The 15,543-nt window shown below is 39.2% G+C and overlaps 1 protein-coding gene across 4 annotated transcripts in view; it reads left to right on the plus strand.

Annotated features, from left to right (window-relative positions):
* LOC129177682 (receptor-type tyrosine-protein phosphatase mu-like) overlaps positions 1 to 15,543 on the plus strand; it is a 284,927-nt gene that overhangs the window by 158,924 nt on the left and 110,460 nt on the right. For all 4 annotated transcript variants that reach the window (XM_054769053.1, XM_054769055.1, XM_054769054.1 and 1 more), the window contains exons 12-14: positions 9,084 to 9,357; positions 12,475 to 12,511; positions 14,666 to 14,740. In XM_054769053.1, coding sequence (XP_054625028.1) covers positions 9,084 to 9,357; positions 12,475 to 12,511; positions 14,666 to 14,740 — 386 coding nt within the window. The remainder of the gene's footprint in view (positions 1 to 9,083; positions 9,358 to 12,474; positions 12,512 to 14,665; positions 14,741 to 15,543) is intronic.

Raw genomic sequence — 15,543 nt, forward strand, 5'->3', positions numbered from 1 at the left:
GGTCGTGGGGGTATGCTGGAGCCTATCCCAACTGACTTCGGGTGAGAGGCGGGATACACCCTGGACTGGTGGCCAGCCAATGGCAGGGCACATATAGACAAACAACCATTCACACTCACATTCATACCTATGGACAATTTAGAGTCTCCAATTAACTTAACCTAACTTTCGCAGCCCGTGGCTTGTTTTTTATTGGCCCGCAGCACAGCATAGAAAAAGAATTTCTAAAAAAAGATCCCACAAAATTGCAAAAATAGAGCAAAAACACAGAATGTGAAGACAAAAAGCTGAAATATTTATACTAATAACTAATAATGACACAAGTCTTTGTCCTGAAATGTATTTTTATAAAACATTTAGAAAGATTTTTTTTTTACAAAAATAATTTAAAACAAAAAGACAAAATAATTGTTTATAAAATAGCCATTTTTACAATAAATACTACATTAAAAATGTTTTTCCCAAATTTTTAATTTGTAATCAAAAAGTAATTTTTTTACAGAATTTTTTTTTTTACAAAAAAAATCTAAATATATGTTTTTTTTAAACAAAAATGGCAATAGTTTTCAAAATAAACTACACTGTTTTTTTTTATTAAAATTTTTTTTTCCAAACAAATTACATAAAAAAAATATTTTTCTTTGTACCAAAAAAGTAAACATTTGTGCAATAAATTACACATTTACTTTTAAAAATGACATACTTTTTACAAAAAAATGACCAAATTCTTACAATATAAATATCAAAGTGGCCCCGTGCATCTTTGGATTTTTCCGTATGCGGCCCTCGGTGGAAAAAGTTTGGACACCATACATCTCCAACTCCAAACACATCGTCCTCGGAAGAACACTTCCTCATTCGCCACCCTACCATGAGGTGCATTCACAGACACTTTGAACTCTGAACATGGTTATCGTTATGGTTTAATTCATTTTGAACATGTATAGAATTCTACAAATCTGAAAAGGAGCAGGAAGAAGCAGATCTTAGATACATTTGTTCACTTCCTGCATTCACCATGCACTAATTCACTATTTACATTATTCTTCTATAAAGCAAAAATATTGTTTTTTTTCTTACAAAAATAAACAAAACAAACAAAAAAAAGTTCTTCCCTTCCCCCTGTTGCTGTCCTGATCTATTCCATACCCCAGTCCAGTAATTTATAGTCTGGATAGCTAAAGGTTTCCACTTCCAGGTCCTCCTGTCCTGCTGTCTTTCGTGTTGTACTGTGAGTGTCATTTAATGTAGATACATGGGTTCCTAATTCCAGTACTTCTTGTTCAAGTAATTTTGGGGGGGAAAAGTAATTATTTTTGTTTAAAAAAATGAGTTGCTAACTGTTATAGCACTAGCTATTTAGTTACTACTTGCTCACTGTAACAGTGCTAGCTGTTTAGTTACGGGTTGCTAAGTGTGGTAGCACTAGCTCTTTAGATTCTGTTTTAGAAGTAGCTATTGAGTTACTAGTTGCTAACTGTTATAGCACTAGCTCTTTAGTTGTGTTATAGCACTAGCTATTTAGTTGCTACTCGGTAGCTGCTCTGGCACTAGCTATTTAGTTATTATAATTTCTGACAGTCATAGCACTAGCTATTTAGTTACTAGTTGCAACCTGTTAATGCACTAGCTATTTACTTGCTAGTTGCTAACTGTTATAGCATTAGCTATTTAGTTAGTAGTTACTACCTGTTATGGCACTAGCTATTTAGTTAGTAGTTACTACCTGTTATGGCGCTGGCTATTTAGTTAGTAGTTGCTAACTGTTATAGCACTAGCTATGCAGTCAAAAGTGGTCGTTTGTTGAGTCATTTTCAGTGGATAGTGAATGTATACTGCCCTAGCAGCTGTACACTGACTACTTATAAATATGTCCAAGTTTATTTTCTCCAGTATTGTCTCGTTTAACATAAAAAGGCTTGGTATTTGATGTTGACAAACAAGTGTTGACTCTATGAAGCGTATTTGTTTGTGATTGAAGAGCTGGCGTGTTGTTTTCCAAGGACTTGAATTTGCACACGTGCGTCAGATGGTGTTTAATACTCCATCGTCACCTCAGCGGAGTGTGGCAGCTCTCTCATTTTGAAATGGAACACTTTATGAAATCAGTTTTAAAGCCCCTTGGGAAGAGAGAGGGATTTGGTAACTTAGTTTTTTTTTTTTATTTGGGAGCAGCGAGGCCTGATTTGATAATCTGGCACGCTGATTGGTTTTGGGAGGAATGATGGAGCTGCGGGCGTTTGCTTTGCTGTAATACAGGAAGTCCACTGCAAGATGACACGATAGCGCCATGACAAACGTTCGCTGCCCATCAAGCAGTCAGTGCGGATTAAAGTCATGCTGGAGAGGCAGCGAGGCCATCTTTATCCGCGCTAGCTAATTGCTATCATGTACAAATGCTTCCATATCGCTGGGATTGGGCGGTAATCTCTCGGGACGACGCACACATTGCGGGAACATCTCTTACCAGAGGGGACAGTGTTCCTTTAAGAGGATTAGCCCACTGTCTATCAGTCATGTCGCGTTAAACTAATGTTTGCGATGGCCCCTTCGTGGTGGGGTGTAAGGTTTCCACCCGTTAAGGTTGCCACGCGTGTGCGGCAAGAAATTATTTGCCACAGCTAAATCAGACCTCCTCTCTGCCGCGACTCCAACCTTTGCCTGCAGACAGCTCACAAATATTTCACATACACTTTTTACAGCATGCGTTTGCAGAGGCGCTCCGGCGGCGTTCTTCCTCTCCGGCAGCGGCAGATTATCTGCTGCAGCGTGGCCACTCATTTTGCGCACTTCTAAAATAAGCAACAACTTTCTTTGATGGTGCCACACCACTCCGTGCTTTTCTTTTTTTACAATACAAAGACGCCTCAAAAGTGGGGATTTTATAGGTAAAAAAATAGCCCAAAAAATATGCCCCAAAAGCAGACGTGTCCGAAGTGCGGCCCGGGGGCCATTTAAAACCAGCAGCTTGTTTTTTATTGGCCCACGCCACAATGTAGAAAAAACAACTCGAAGAAAAAAATTGGAAAAATAGAGCAAAACCACAGGATATAAAGATAAAAAGCTGAAATGTTGACATTAATAACTAATAATCACACAAATATTATTATATATTATATATATATATTATATATATATTTTTTAAAAACATTTCTAAAGAAAATTGCAACATTACTCCATGGGCAGCAGTGAGCAGGTCGTCCAGAAGCCGTAAGGTTGGCGATTCGATCCTCGCTCCCTCCACCCAGTCACTCCCGTTGTGTCCCTGGGCAAAACACTTCACCCACCTCGCTTCCAGTGTTGCCCACACTGGGGTATGAATGCAAATGAATGTTTGGTGGTGGTCGTAGGCGCGGATTGGCGGCCACCATTCTGTCAGTCTGCCCCAGCTGTGACTACAGATGTAATTTATCACCATCAGCATGTGACTGAGTGAATGAATAATGGCTTCACTTCATTGTAAAGCGCTTTTGGGTCCTTGAAAAGCACTAAAGCGTTATATGAGTAGCGAGGCTAATTCCTCAATGCAACATGGTGGCCCCGGCGGGCTTGTAAAGAGCCCCTACTATACTCTTCAAACACCAATGCTGTTTCAACACCAAATTTGAGAAAAAAATCTAATATTGCCATCACTTGTTGGCTCCGATTTTGAAGGTGCTTGCAAAAAAATAAATAATAAAAGCAGGCTTTGCTACGCATCCTAAAACAAACTACATCTACAGACGTGGGAGCTGTGTGTTACATCTTCAGCAAATATGTTGACCTAGCACAAACACAGTATCCAAAGTACAGTCCGGGGGCCATTTGCGGCAAATTATACCCAGGACAAAGGCCAAGGCAGCCCAGAACAGGGAAGAACCAGAAATGGGTGTTGGTTCAAGAAAGCAACAAATTGCCAATTTTGCCACCGTATGGCAGAAACAATGCCACATCCATCGTCATCGTGAAGTTCAACAACAGGGAATTCAAAATCACAGTGCTGAAGCAGGGAAAGAAACTGAAAGGTACAAACTAATTACATGAATGAGCATCTGAGAAAACCCAACACCGACATAGCCAAGACAGCACGCGACTTGAGGAAACAGGGGAAGATACAAGGTACTTGGACCGCCAGCTGCAAAATCTACATCAAGCTGAATGGGGGGCGAGAAGACGTGAGAAGCCTTGCTGTCAAAGATAGCAACGATCTGGGTAAATATTACAGATCATATCACCATGATAACAAGGAAAATGGAGGCTGCAACACACAAACAAAGAACGATGCAGTTGAAAGATGACATTCAATAACATTTGACATCACTACCATGTTGCAAGGACCTGCTCAACAAGAAGAACTGAAAAAGATCTATGCCAAGAGTGTCCAAACCTTTTTTCAAAAATTACAACTTTAATTTGTTTTCTTTGTTTCTCATAATATTACGGCTTTAAAATTAAAATTTAAAAAAATTATTTGAAATTAACATATTTTTTCCTTAATTTTACACCTCTATGCTACTAAAATGGCATTATCTTACTTTTTTTTAGTTTTTTCAATATGTTTTTTATATTATTTTGTAATAGTTTATTCTCATAAACTTACCCCTTTTTTGTTGGAATAAAACTTTTCTCCCTTAATATTTTGACTTTATTCTTGTAAAATTACAGCTGCTATTTCTTGTATTGATTTCTGCTGTTGTTTTTTTTAAATTTTCTAACTATTTCAACTTTGTGATCGTAAATTTTCTTCTCATATTTATGATTTTATTCCAATAATATTTGGACTTTTTTGTCATCACTTTTTACGCAACCTAAAATTACAACTTTATTTGTTGTTTTGTTTGTTTCTAATAATCTAACAACTTTTTTTTAAAAGTCTATTTTCTTTATGCTACTAAAATGTTTTTTTTTTATTAAGCTGATTGCAACTTTTTTCTATTATTATTTGACTTTATTCTTGTAAAATTATTGCTGACTTTTTCATTTTTGCTGTTGTTTTTTTTTTCCAGTTTTTTTGTTGTAGTTTTAGGATGTGCTGCGGACCAATAAAAAAACAGCCGCGGGCCGCAAATGCCCCTGGGTCCATCCAAGTGACTCGTGTTTCAAACTGTGAGCTCAGCATGAGGTTTCAAAGCGTCAGCTGCCGAAAGACGAATTAACCTGAGAGCAGTCGGTATTGAAAAAAACCCAGCTTGGAATGTTTGCACTTGAAATCAACAACGTTCGTTTGCCGTGTTTATCCGTGATTCCACTTCCTGTTATTCTCTCCGAGGCTTCTGCACGGAACATTTTCCCGCACATTTCAAACGTCTGCATGCCAGTGCACCGGAGCAGCTTTCCTGTTTGCATGACTCGACTTTCTTTGCCTCCTCGGAGCCTCATCGCCGTTGGTGCTTGCTATTTTGCCGCAGGAAAGAAAAGCGGCGCTCCCCGCGCGGTATCATGAAGTCATGCATGGAGCAGCCGCGGTATCACATCACACACACAAACACCTGCAGGAGCCGGCTTCTTCTTCTTATTGTCTCTCTTTTACCCACCCTTCCACTGTAAATATTCTGCTTTTGCAAAGATTTCAACATTTGTATTTCAAAATAGGTTCTTGCATAAATTTTGGTAAGGGAAATTTTGGTCTGGTCTGGATACAACATTAGGGACACTCAAGAGCTGTAGCAAAAAATCAGCTTTTGTATTATTTTACTTGTGTGCTTTTTTTTTAAGGCCTGACTTTACAACAGGGGTGTCAAAATATCAAAACAAAAAAGTTGTATTCTAATAAGAAAAAAAGTCACAATTTTATAAGAATAAAATGAGGAACTGTCACGATACGTTGAAGCTGTCGGCAGGTTGACCCCCAGGGTGCAGAGAGAAGGCGGCAAAGTGCAAAAATAAAAGTAATTTTATTGCACAGGACAGCAACAAACTAAAAGTGACAGAGGAAAAACTCTGTGGGAAAAATAATACAAACTATAAACAGGTAGGTGACAGCACGGAAAAATCAACGATGGAAATGACAGCAACAATGAACCAGCGAGGCGCATACGACGGCACTGGTCTTTTAACTGTCAGTGATTAGAATTGACCGCAGCTGTGCGGCCACCAGGCGTGGAGTGGCAGTTCCTTCCACCACCCCGGAAGCATCGCTTGCCAGAATAATGGCGCAGGACAGGAAGTACACACTCCTGTCCTGCGAAGCGTGACAGGAACGATAATGCCATTTTAGTGGCATGGTGTTGAAATAATAAAGACAAAATATGTTATTTTTCTAAACTCGTAACATTATGACAAACATACAAAATAAAGTTGTACTTTTTGGAAAATTAGGCTTGGGTAAAAGTTATAATTTGGGAATAAAGCCAAAATACTATGGGAATAATGTCATAATATTACAATGAGAACATTTGCAAAGAAAATTGAAATATTTGGAAAATTAAAAAGCAAAACAGCCAAAAAAAAAGAGTGAAGTTGGTATGAATAGGCTTGTCACAAAGCTAGGATGCAGTTTTTTTTTTAAAAACATATATATACTGTAACTTTTTAGCATATATACAGTACATGTGTTGCTTTACGAATGATCAAAGTGTCAAAGTTGCATCCTTTCATGTGGCCCTCACTGGAAAACGTTGGGACACCCATGAAATACAGGAAATTTACGGGAAATTAAGTGGAAAAGGGAGGGTTGCCAGTAGGGGTGTAACGATTCATCCACCTCAACGATGTATCAATTTATATTTTCATGATCCAACTACATCAATCTGTGTTCAGCAAGTTACCATTCCAGACGGCATATATCGATCTAACATTGTTTACAACGTAATCAATTGATTGCATCGATCCTAGGAAATAAAGCATTGCATTCAAGCACGGCAGGCTTTATATGAATGTGTGTGTGTGTGGGGGTGGGGCGACTTAAGTGGCTCACAAGCGCCAGTCTCCATTTGCCCTCTGACCTCTGCTCTCGACATGGGACTGCAATTAGCAGCGGCGGACTCTCCGGGCGGGATTAAATATTTCATCACATTCCATCACCTTCCAACCCGCCGCTAAACAGGAAAGCTGTGAGGGGCCCGTAGGGAGCATAGGTTTGTGTGTAATGATAGAAGGAGCTGATGATAAAGTGTTGGGTTAAATAGAGCACGCTGTACACGCTAAAGGACGCTTCATCATCATGCAGCAGACACCACGGGGAAACATTGAAGCTGTTAGTGCCACCTCTTGGAAGCTAACACGTGTTTACCTCCACTTGTGGCAGCTTTTCTGGCTCTGCATGCTCTTTAAATTGCTGGTGTGAAAGTCCCTCTTGTTACACTTGCCGTGTGCAGCTTCTCTTTCAGGAATATTTCCACGCCAGGATCAGGATACACCCGCGCTATCTCTCACAAAGACGCAATGCCCCTCATACTCTTAGTAACAAGTTGTTTTGTGCATAAATGCTCTGCTGCTGGAACGATGGCAGCAGCTGTGAGCGGACTCAGCAGCCTGCCGATGCGGCGCGCATGCTAACCGGAGAGTCCACAAGACTGGTCAGTCTCAGCGGCCAACACGGACACAAAGTCCTCTCTGTCGGAGGCACAGAGGGATGCATTTGTGATCCAGCTCCACACACCCGAGCTTGGAGGAAATGGGAAGAGTGCTAAATCTCTGCAGTTCTTCAAGGTCGCTTTTTATACTATTTTGTTAACATTTTGGAATAAGAGCTCCCACAATAGTGTGTTGAAAGTGTATTAGCCTTCATGCTAGAATTTAGATTTCCTAGTGCTTTTAGTAAACCCTACAAGGAAAACATAATTTTGTGTGTCTGCGTGCGTGCGTGTGCGTGTGCGTGTGTAGCTTTTATGCTAATGTTTTTGCCCACTATTGTGTACTTGATCCACGTTTGGCATACTGTATATGCACTGTAACTCTGTCCAACATCATAGATGCCATATATCACATACAACGTGGTGACAACAAGGAGCGGGGCAGGAGCACACAAACATTACCAACACTAGCATAGGTATTTGATGCTAAAGTGCTAACATTACATTTTGACATCATGCTGGGTTAGCCTATTCACTGAAGAAAAACGAAATGATCCCGCTTACAGCTCCCACATCTGTAGCAACTGACAGTTAGCTGCATTTTAAAATGCATAGCGAAACCTTGTCTTTTTTTAGGGCTCGAGTACAGCTGAGTGAAGGCCTTCTTAAAAATGCGATGTTTATTATTACATTCATGAAAACTCACCAACATTTTAAAAATGTGATATTTCAGTGTTCCTGAACATGAAGAACCAAAATTCACTCAGTAGTGCACCCTTTACATTTGGAAACAATTAGCCCATGCTATCAGTATCACAGAACGTCATCAAATTTGATGGAGACGTCAATCGTGACAGGACACGCTCAAGGACTTTTTCTTTGTTTTTGTTCTAAAACAAACAGGAAGTCTGCCATTTTGGGTGAAAACCAGGGGTTGTAACAAACTAGTCCTAGGTACTTTCACCAAATGAGGCCAAATGAAAATCATGGATACTAGACAGACGGGCGATGGTGTATTGCGATGGATTTAAAGATATGTGGCGGGGCATGGCAACAAAGTTTGATGATCAATCAGACAATTCGCCACTAATCTGTTAATGTTAATAACTCCACAAGGTCAGATCGTCATCATAATTGGTACATATAATCAAGGTCTTGAAGCTATATATAGGCCACTTCCTGAATTTGTCTCAGTGCTTCACATCTAGCACGGTGCGGGTCAGAGTCGGTATCATGTCCATGAGGAAGATGTGGTTTCCTACATGAAAAGCTGTAATTTTAAAAGCGAATGAGTGCTGTCACTGACTTGATGAACAGTTATATTCATATATGTAGCGAAGCCTTTTTTTAATTATTTTTTTAACAAAGCTGTTGTGTCATGTCCATGATGTCACGCTGAGAGCTGTTCCCAATAACAATTTTGACCGTCTTATGTAGTTCAACAGGGTAAGCACAATATTAAAAACAGCTGTCAGAACAAGTGGAAACCTGCAGCCACAATAATAAACATCTGCTTACATGAATGTCTCAGCAGAGCATCATGATGATGGAGATGTGTCATGCTAAAACATCTCCCTGCGTGTCCTCCAGCGCCTACCAGGTGGTGGTGGAGGAGGAACGTCCTCGGAGGGCGCGGGGCACAGCCGAGATTCTGCGCTGCTACCCGGTTCCCATCCACTTCCAGAACGCCACGCAGCTCAACTCGCAGTACTACTTCACTGCGCAGTTCCCTGCTGGCGGGATCCACTCGCCGCTGCCATTCACCGTGGGGGACAACAACACCTACAACGGCTACTGGAACGCGCCGCTATTGCCCCAGAAGAGCTACAGTGTCTACTATCAGGCTGTCAGCACCGCCAACGGGGTGAGTCTCCTTTTTGTGCATGTGGGGCACAAGAACTGGGACATATGCAACCATTTTCACCATTCCAAAATTGTTGGATGGGCTTCCTCCACACCAAACTCAAATCGAAGCATGCCTTTATGGACTTTGGTTTGTGCAGCGGGAACAGAAAATAACTTTCTACAAACTATTCCCACACAGTTGGACGTGTACAATCGTCCATAATATCTTGCTAAGATAAAGACGTGATATTCAGGAAGCAATACGATGATCACTCCAACCCCTGATTGACTAAATTATTGATTAGGCATGTATCCCAATAGTTACAGTATGTCTGTATAGTTCAAAATCAATATGTTAGGAAAGACTATGGGACATTAATAATCAGCTATCCATCCATCCATTTTCTATGCCGCTTCTCCTCATTAGGGTATTGTGTTATAAAAAAACTGTCGGGGTTGACTTTCAATTTCTAAATGATATTAAAATGTAATAGGATTCTTGCTTATTCTTGATATAGGGAAATGATCCCAGAGTAATTGTGACAAGACATTTCCCTGCATGATGGCAGTCAAAATCTGTAGGATTCTTGCGGAAGGTTTATTCATTTTATTCATTAACGTTGCGATTTAAAAAAAAACACACATTCTGTTGATATTTTGGACTGCCAGCTGACTTAAAAAAACAACCAGGTTGCTTTTATTGATAAAGGGCCAAAATCTTTGCAAATTTGAAGAGGATTAACCAACACATTTAAATTTTGACAAGAAAAATGACACATTTGCTACCTCGGCTAAAAATCAATAAATTAAATTAAAACAAAAAGTTACTTTAAAAGTCCTCTGAATTCATTAACACTGCATCAATTAAAGAATCATGCATGACATTGATTTTTGCAAACTTCATCATTTAAAAAAGAAAATCATTTTTTCAGTATTTAAATTTGTGTGATGATCTGAAACATTTAAGTGTGACAAACATGAAAAAAAAGAAATCAGAAAGTGGGCAAAGACTTTTTCACACCACTGTGGATAGCATGAGGCCTCGACCATGCAGCAACATGCTGGTCTTGTTATTTTATTTCCAAAATGGCACACAAGAAGAGCAATCATCCCGATGGCAGGCGGCTAAGTGGGGGAGGCAGACCACCACGGTAGTACAGCTGATCGTACAGGTCACACGCCCTGTCTTCAAGTGGATGTTACAGCACCCTCTCCCCCCAGCCCACCTCCTCCTCTTTGTGTCCTCGCAGCTCGATAGCAATTTGCAGAGTGTGTCTTGTCGCTGGGGCTGAATGAGAAATGGGCACAAGTGGCCTCTTTGAGGAACGGTGGCACGTCTGCTCAGGAGCAACGGGAATGACATGTGACGCTAGGGCCTGAATTCATTTAGCAACTTTGCACTGGAGAGGAACACACACACACACGCGCACACATACACACACTGGCTTGAAACTTTTCCCGCATGAGTCAGGACGCAACAAAAGAGCAAGCAGTGCCTCGGTGTCGATGGTTTGTTCAGCAATATGTGCTTTCAAAACATGTGATGTGCATCATTTCTCTTCATTCTTGTTGTTTTCGCTTCATTAGGTACACCTGCACCATCCAATGCCATCCAACATGTGCGTTAGATCAAAATGTTTGCTTTTACAAAGACGATAAAGCTCAACAACACTGTCAGTGGTATTTGTTTTACGGTAATTAAATAGCTTGTTTTTTTGTATCATATTATTATTATTATATCTTGGAATTATTCTTATTATTATTATCATTACTATAATTATTATTAGTTAATATTATTTTATGCTACTAATTGTTAAGCAGTTGTTTAGCAGGCTTCCCTACACATTTTAAAAGTTTTCATCAGACCTTTTGGAATTAATTAATGAGAAAAAACAAGGTACCACTGTAGTTGTCGGAACCGATGTCATTTTAGGATCTGTAGCGAAGCCTGCTCACTGCAATACAGTATATGTACTTTTATTTTGTCAGACCTTTGGAACAAAATAAAGACAAAACCTGGGATTGGCTGTCGACCAGTCCAGGGTGCAACCCGCCTCTCGGCATATCCCCGCGACCCTGGTGAGGACAAGCGGCATAGAAAACGGATGGATGGATAATGAAAAAACCCATGGCAATTTTTCCCATAGGAAATCACGGAAATCCCATTCATCCATTCGAGACACCCACAAATATAACGAAAAAATGAATTTAATGCAGAATAACTCTAGATTTACATGCAGACAACAATGTGAAATAATTCTAAATGACTGGATAGAACGTATTGTTAATGCAAATATTCCCTGTTGATTGAATTCAATAGCATTTCACACCTGCATCAAATTGCTGCCACTCGCAACTTTCTTTGGCCCCATGGCGTGTCATTTAGCGGTCGTACTCAATAAAAAATGCACGGACAGTGAATCGGCAACATGTAGGGTGCTTTGTTTGGCCACTTAATTCCACGGAACGATACACTACAGGGCAAATTGACGAGTTTCTTACACAACACCCAACACAGTGTACAAAAATGAAGGCAAAATTTTGAGGAAAACAGGGGCGTGTGAAAATGTAGACTTGACTGTTTTTGTCAATCAGCTGCTAAAATAATTGAATTAATAGCGTTCTGACGGTGTCAATGAAAAGTGATCATTTTGTCTTTGCTGGATCTCTTGTGTACCTAATAAAGTGGAGTGAAAGAAGGCTGGTGAGCATTCGTGGGGCGCCATTGAAGCGCTTCACCGAGGGTGGGGATGGGGGGGGTTCAGCTCAGGGACACAACACTTGTGTCTTTTGTGTGTCCTTCTTTCTTTTCAGCACTGGAGTGTTGACAACAAATTTGTCTGTGAGCGGTGAAGTTTTAGAGGCCGGAGCACCCTTCTTCTACTTCTACAAAAGGTGGTCCTTCATTGTGGAGGACCACCTTTTGTAGAAGTAGAATACAGTCGGCTCACGTGTTGCTGCAGGCTGTCAAATTGTGTGGCTAGTCTGCGCTACGGCTTTACTGTAAAAGTGCAGTCTGTCAGGCACTGAGCTCAATACATGACGGTGGATGCGATTTTAATGGTTGCAACGGTGTTGTTGGGTTGTGTCCTCAGCTAATGCCCTCCGTGCTCTCCCTTCTCCTGTCTTTGTACAGGAGACCAAAATTGACTGTGTACGAGTCGCCACCAAAGGTAGGAACACATCATATTGTGTGTGTGCATAATAAACTCACACATGATTTTTACATCACACACTTCAATTGCATGACTTTTTAGCACAAGTTTGATTGAAATGATGTCCTCTCAACTATTGATTCTTATTCCTGCTTTAAGAGACAAAAACGATAGGAAACTGTGGCATTAAAATATCGGAGGGTTGGCACAGAGCCAACAATCCCTTTGCCAAACATCCCTGAATACATCCCCTATTATGCAAAAGTGCTTTTTTTAAAAATAATGTTCTAACACAGGGGTGTCCACATGTTTTTCCGAGGGCCACATAGTGAAAAATGAAAGGATGCACTTTTACTTTGCCACTTTGTTATTGTAAAGCAACACATGTAGATAGGCTAAGAAGTAATTTGTTTTTCCCATTTTTGCTGTGGTTTATTTTTTTTTTATTTTCCATATATTTCAACTTTCTTCATAAATAGTATTTGTGAATTTTGTTTTATGAGACTTTATTCTCAAAATATTTTGACTTTTTTGCCAACCTAATTTTCCAAAAATGCTAACTTTATTTTTTTTGTTTGGTTCTCATTATGACTTATAAAAAAAAAAAGATTAAAAAAAAGCTTTATTGTATAATAAATTGACATTAGTTTTTCTCATAACATTGTGAATTTATTCTTGTAAAATTGTAACTTTTTCTCTTCATTTTACTATGTACTACTACTGCTATTTAATTATGTGCGTGTGTGTGTTATTTATTTATTGTTGTTGTTGTTGTTTGTTTTTGTTTTAACATTTATATTTTGCAAATATTTCAACTTTCTTCATAAATAATTTTCATAAATTGTCTTTTTGGAATATTATGACTTTATTAATATCAAAATATGTATTTTTCTTTAATATTTTAGGTCAATGCTACAAAAATGACATTATTTTTCCTCATAATATTATGAGTTTATTCTTATAAAATTGCAAATTAAAAAAAAATATTTTAACTTTATTCTCGTAAAATTATGGCTGTTTTCACATTTCTGCTTGCTTTTTTTTTCCAACTATTTCAACTTTCTTTTTGTAACTTGTACTCTGAAAGAATCTTTTAAAAAATCCTGTATCAGACGGTGAACCGGATCACCCCCAAAATGTAATCAGTTCTTCCATATCTCTTTTCCGAGAATTCCTGAAAATTTCATCCAAATCCATTCAGAACTTTACAAGTTATTTTGAACACAAACAAACAGATAAACATAACCTGCGCGCTGCCTTTGGCGGAGGTAAAAAGCTTTTATTTTTTAACATTTCAACTTTATGCTACGTTATTCTTGTAAAATTACAACTTTTTCTTGTTAGATTACAACTTTTTTCCTCTCAATATTCTGACTTTATTCTTGTAAAATTACTGCAGATTTTTTCCATTTTTACTGTTGTTTTTTTTATGTCTTGTTAAATCATGTTTCTTAGTTGTGTTTAGTTATGTGCTGCGAGCCAATCAAAAAACAGCCGTGGGCCAATGGCCCTGGGGCCACACTTTGGACACCCCTGTTTTAACATTAACATGAATTTATGAGCTCCCTCACTTGTTTGCATATACACTGTACACCCACTAATTGATGGAGGACGGTTTGTACAAAAAAAATCAAATGTAGGCTTTGCTACACATCTTAAAATGCAACCGGAAGCTCTGCCAACAATCCGTAAGTCAGCTAGGATGTGGGAGCTGTAAGTTTGATCATTTAGTTTTTCTTCAGTGAATAGGCTGACGTAGCATGATGTTTAAATGTAATGCTAGCACTTTAGCATCACATAGCTATGCGAGTGTGGCTAGCGTTTGTGTCCTCCTGTCGCAGTCCTTAATGTTGCTATGCTGTATGTGATATATGCCATTTATTACAGAGTTACAGTGTATATTTCAAAAGTACACAATAGTGCTTCTTGGAGACACACACTCTGTGTGGACAAACACAGCTCATTAGCATTAAAGCTACACACACATTAAGTGTTTACATTCCAGCATCAAGGCTAGATTTTGGACAACACAATGGAATAGCAGTAAAATGCTATCATATGGCATCTTTCATTGTCTCTCACAGTGTGCTAGCTTTTAGCCTGATAGTGTTACCTCCATGCCAGTGTGGTTTCTTCTTTGTGTGTCTTTCTCTACTTTGCCGCACGACTCAGCCGCCATACTCGTGACTCAGCTCACCACGCCGTACCTCCGCATCGCACCAGCAGCCGGCAACAACCAACTAACAGGTCAGAACAGCTGCCACCGTTACCTTCTCACAGGTGGCGTGAGCGTGGGCGGGCATGTGGGTGGGGTTTGTCATGTTGATGTTTATGCATGTTTGTGCATGTTTTGTCATGTGATGTTTCAGCAATGCAGACTTCCTGATGCCCTTTTAAGGATGTTGTTGTGTTGTTGGTGGCGATTTGGATGCTGCAGTTATTACACAAGGGTAAACTGTGAAGAATAAAAAAAACCTTGCCAACAGGTCAAACAATCCTAAGTGGTAGCTACAGGTATACACACCTAAACTTTGTTATTTAATCAATAGTCTAATGCATTTTCCTGCTGCACCGCAAATTTCCACTGCTTAATAATGTTTCAAATGTACCATGCTGCGATTGCAAGGAATAAGAAGTGCTTGCATTTTGGGTGAAATGTGTTTTCCTTACTTTTTTTTCTTCAACTAGATATGACAAAACATATTCAAACAGTAGATTGTATTTTATTTACCACCTGATTTGGATTTTGTCCACAAAAAAAAGGGTGTTATGCTTGTTTTGTGATTTAAGGCAGGGGTGCAGCCCGGGGGCACATTGTAGAAATAAAATGTAACCCCACAAAAAATGGGAAAAGGTGAAAAGGCCCAATGTAAAAATAAAAAGCTGAAATGTTGTTACTAAAAACTAACAACAATACAAAACTTTGTCCTTCAATATATACAGTCATATACAGTCTGGAAAAAAATAATTAGACCAGCCTTGTTTCTTCAGTTTATTGATCTATTTTAATGCCTGGTTCAACTAAAGGTACATTTGTTTGGACAAATATA

Source organism: Dunckerocampus dactyliophorus, chromosome 2, assembly GCF_027744805.1.
Source record: "Dunckerocampus dactyliophorus isolate RoL2022-P2 chromosome 2, RoL_Ddac_1.1, whole genome shotgun sequence".
NCBI classification, from domain to species: Eukaryota; Metazoa; Chordata; class Actinopteri; order Syngnathiformes; family Syngnathidae; genus Dunckerocampus; species Dunckerocampus dactyliophorus.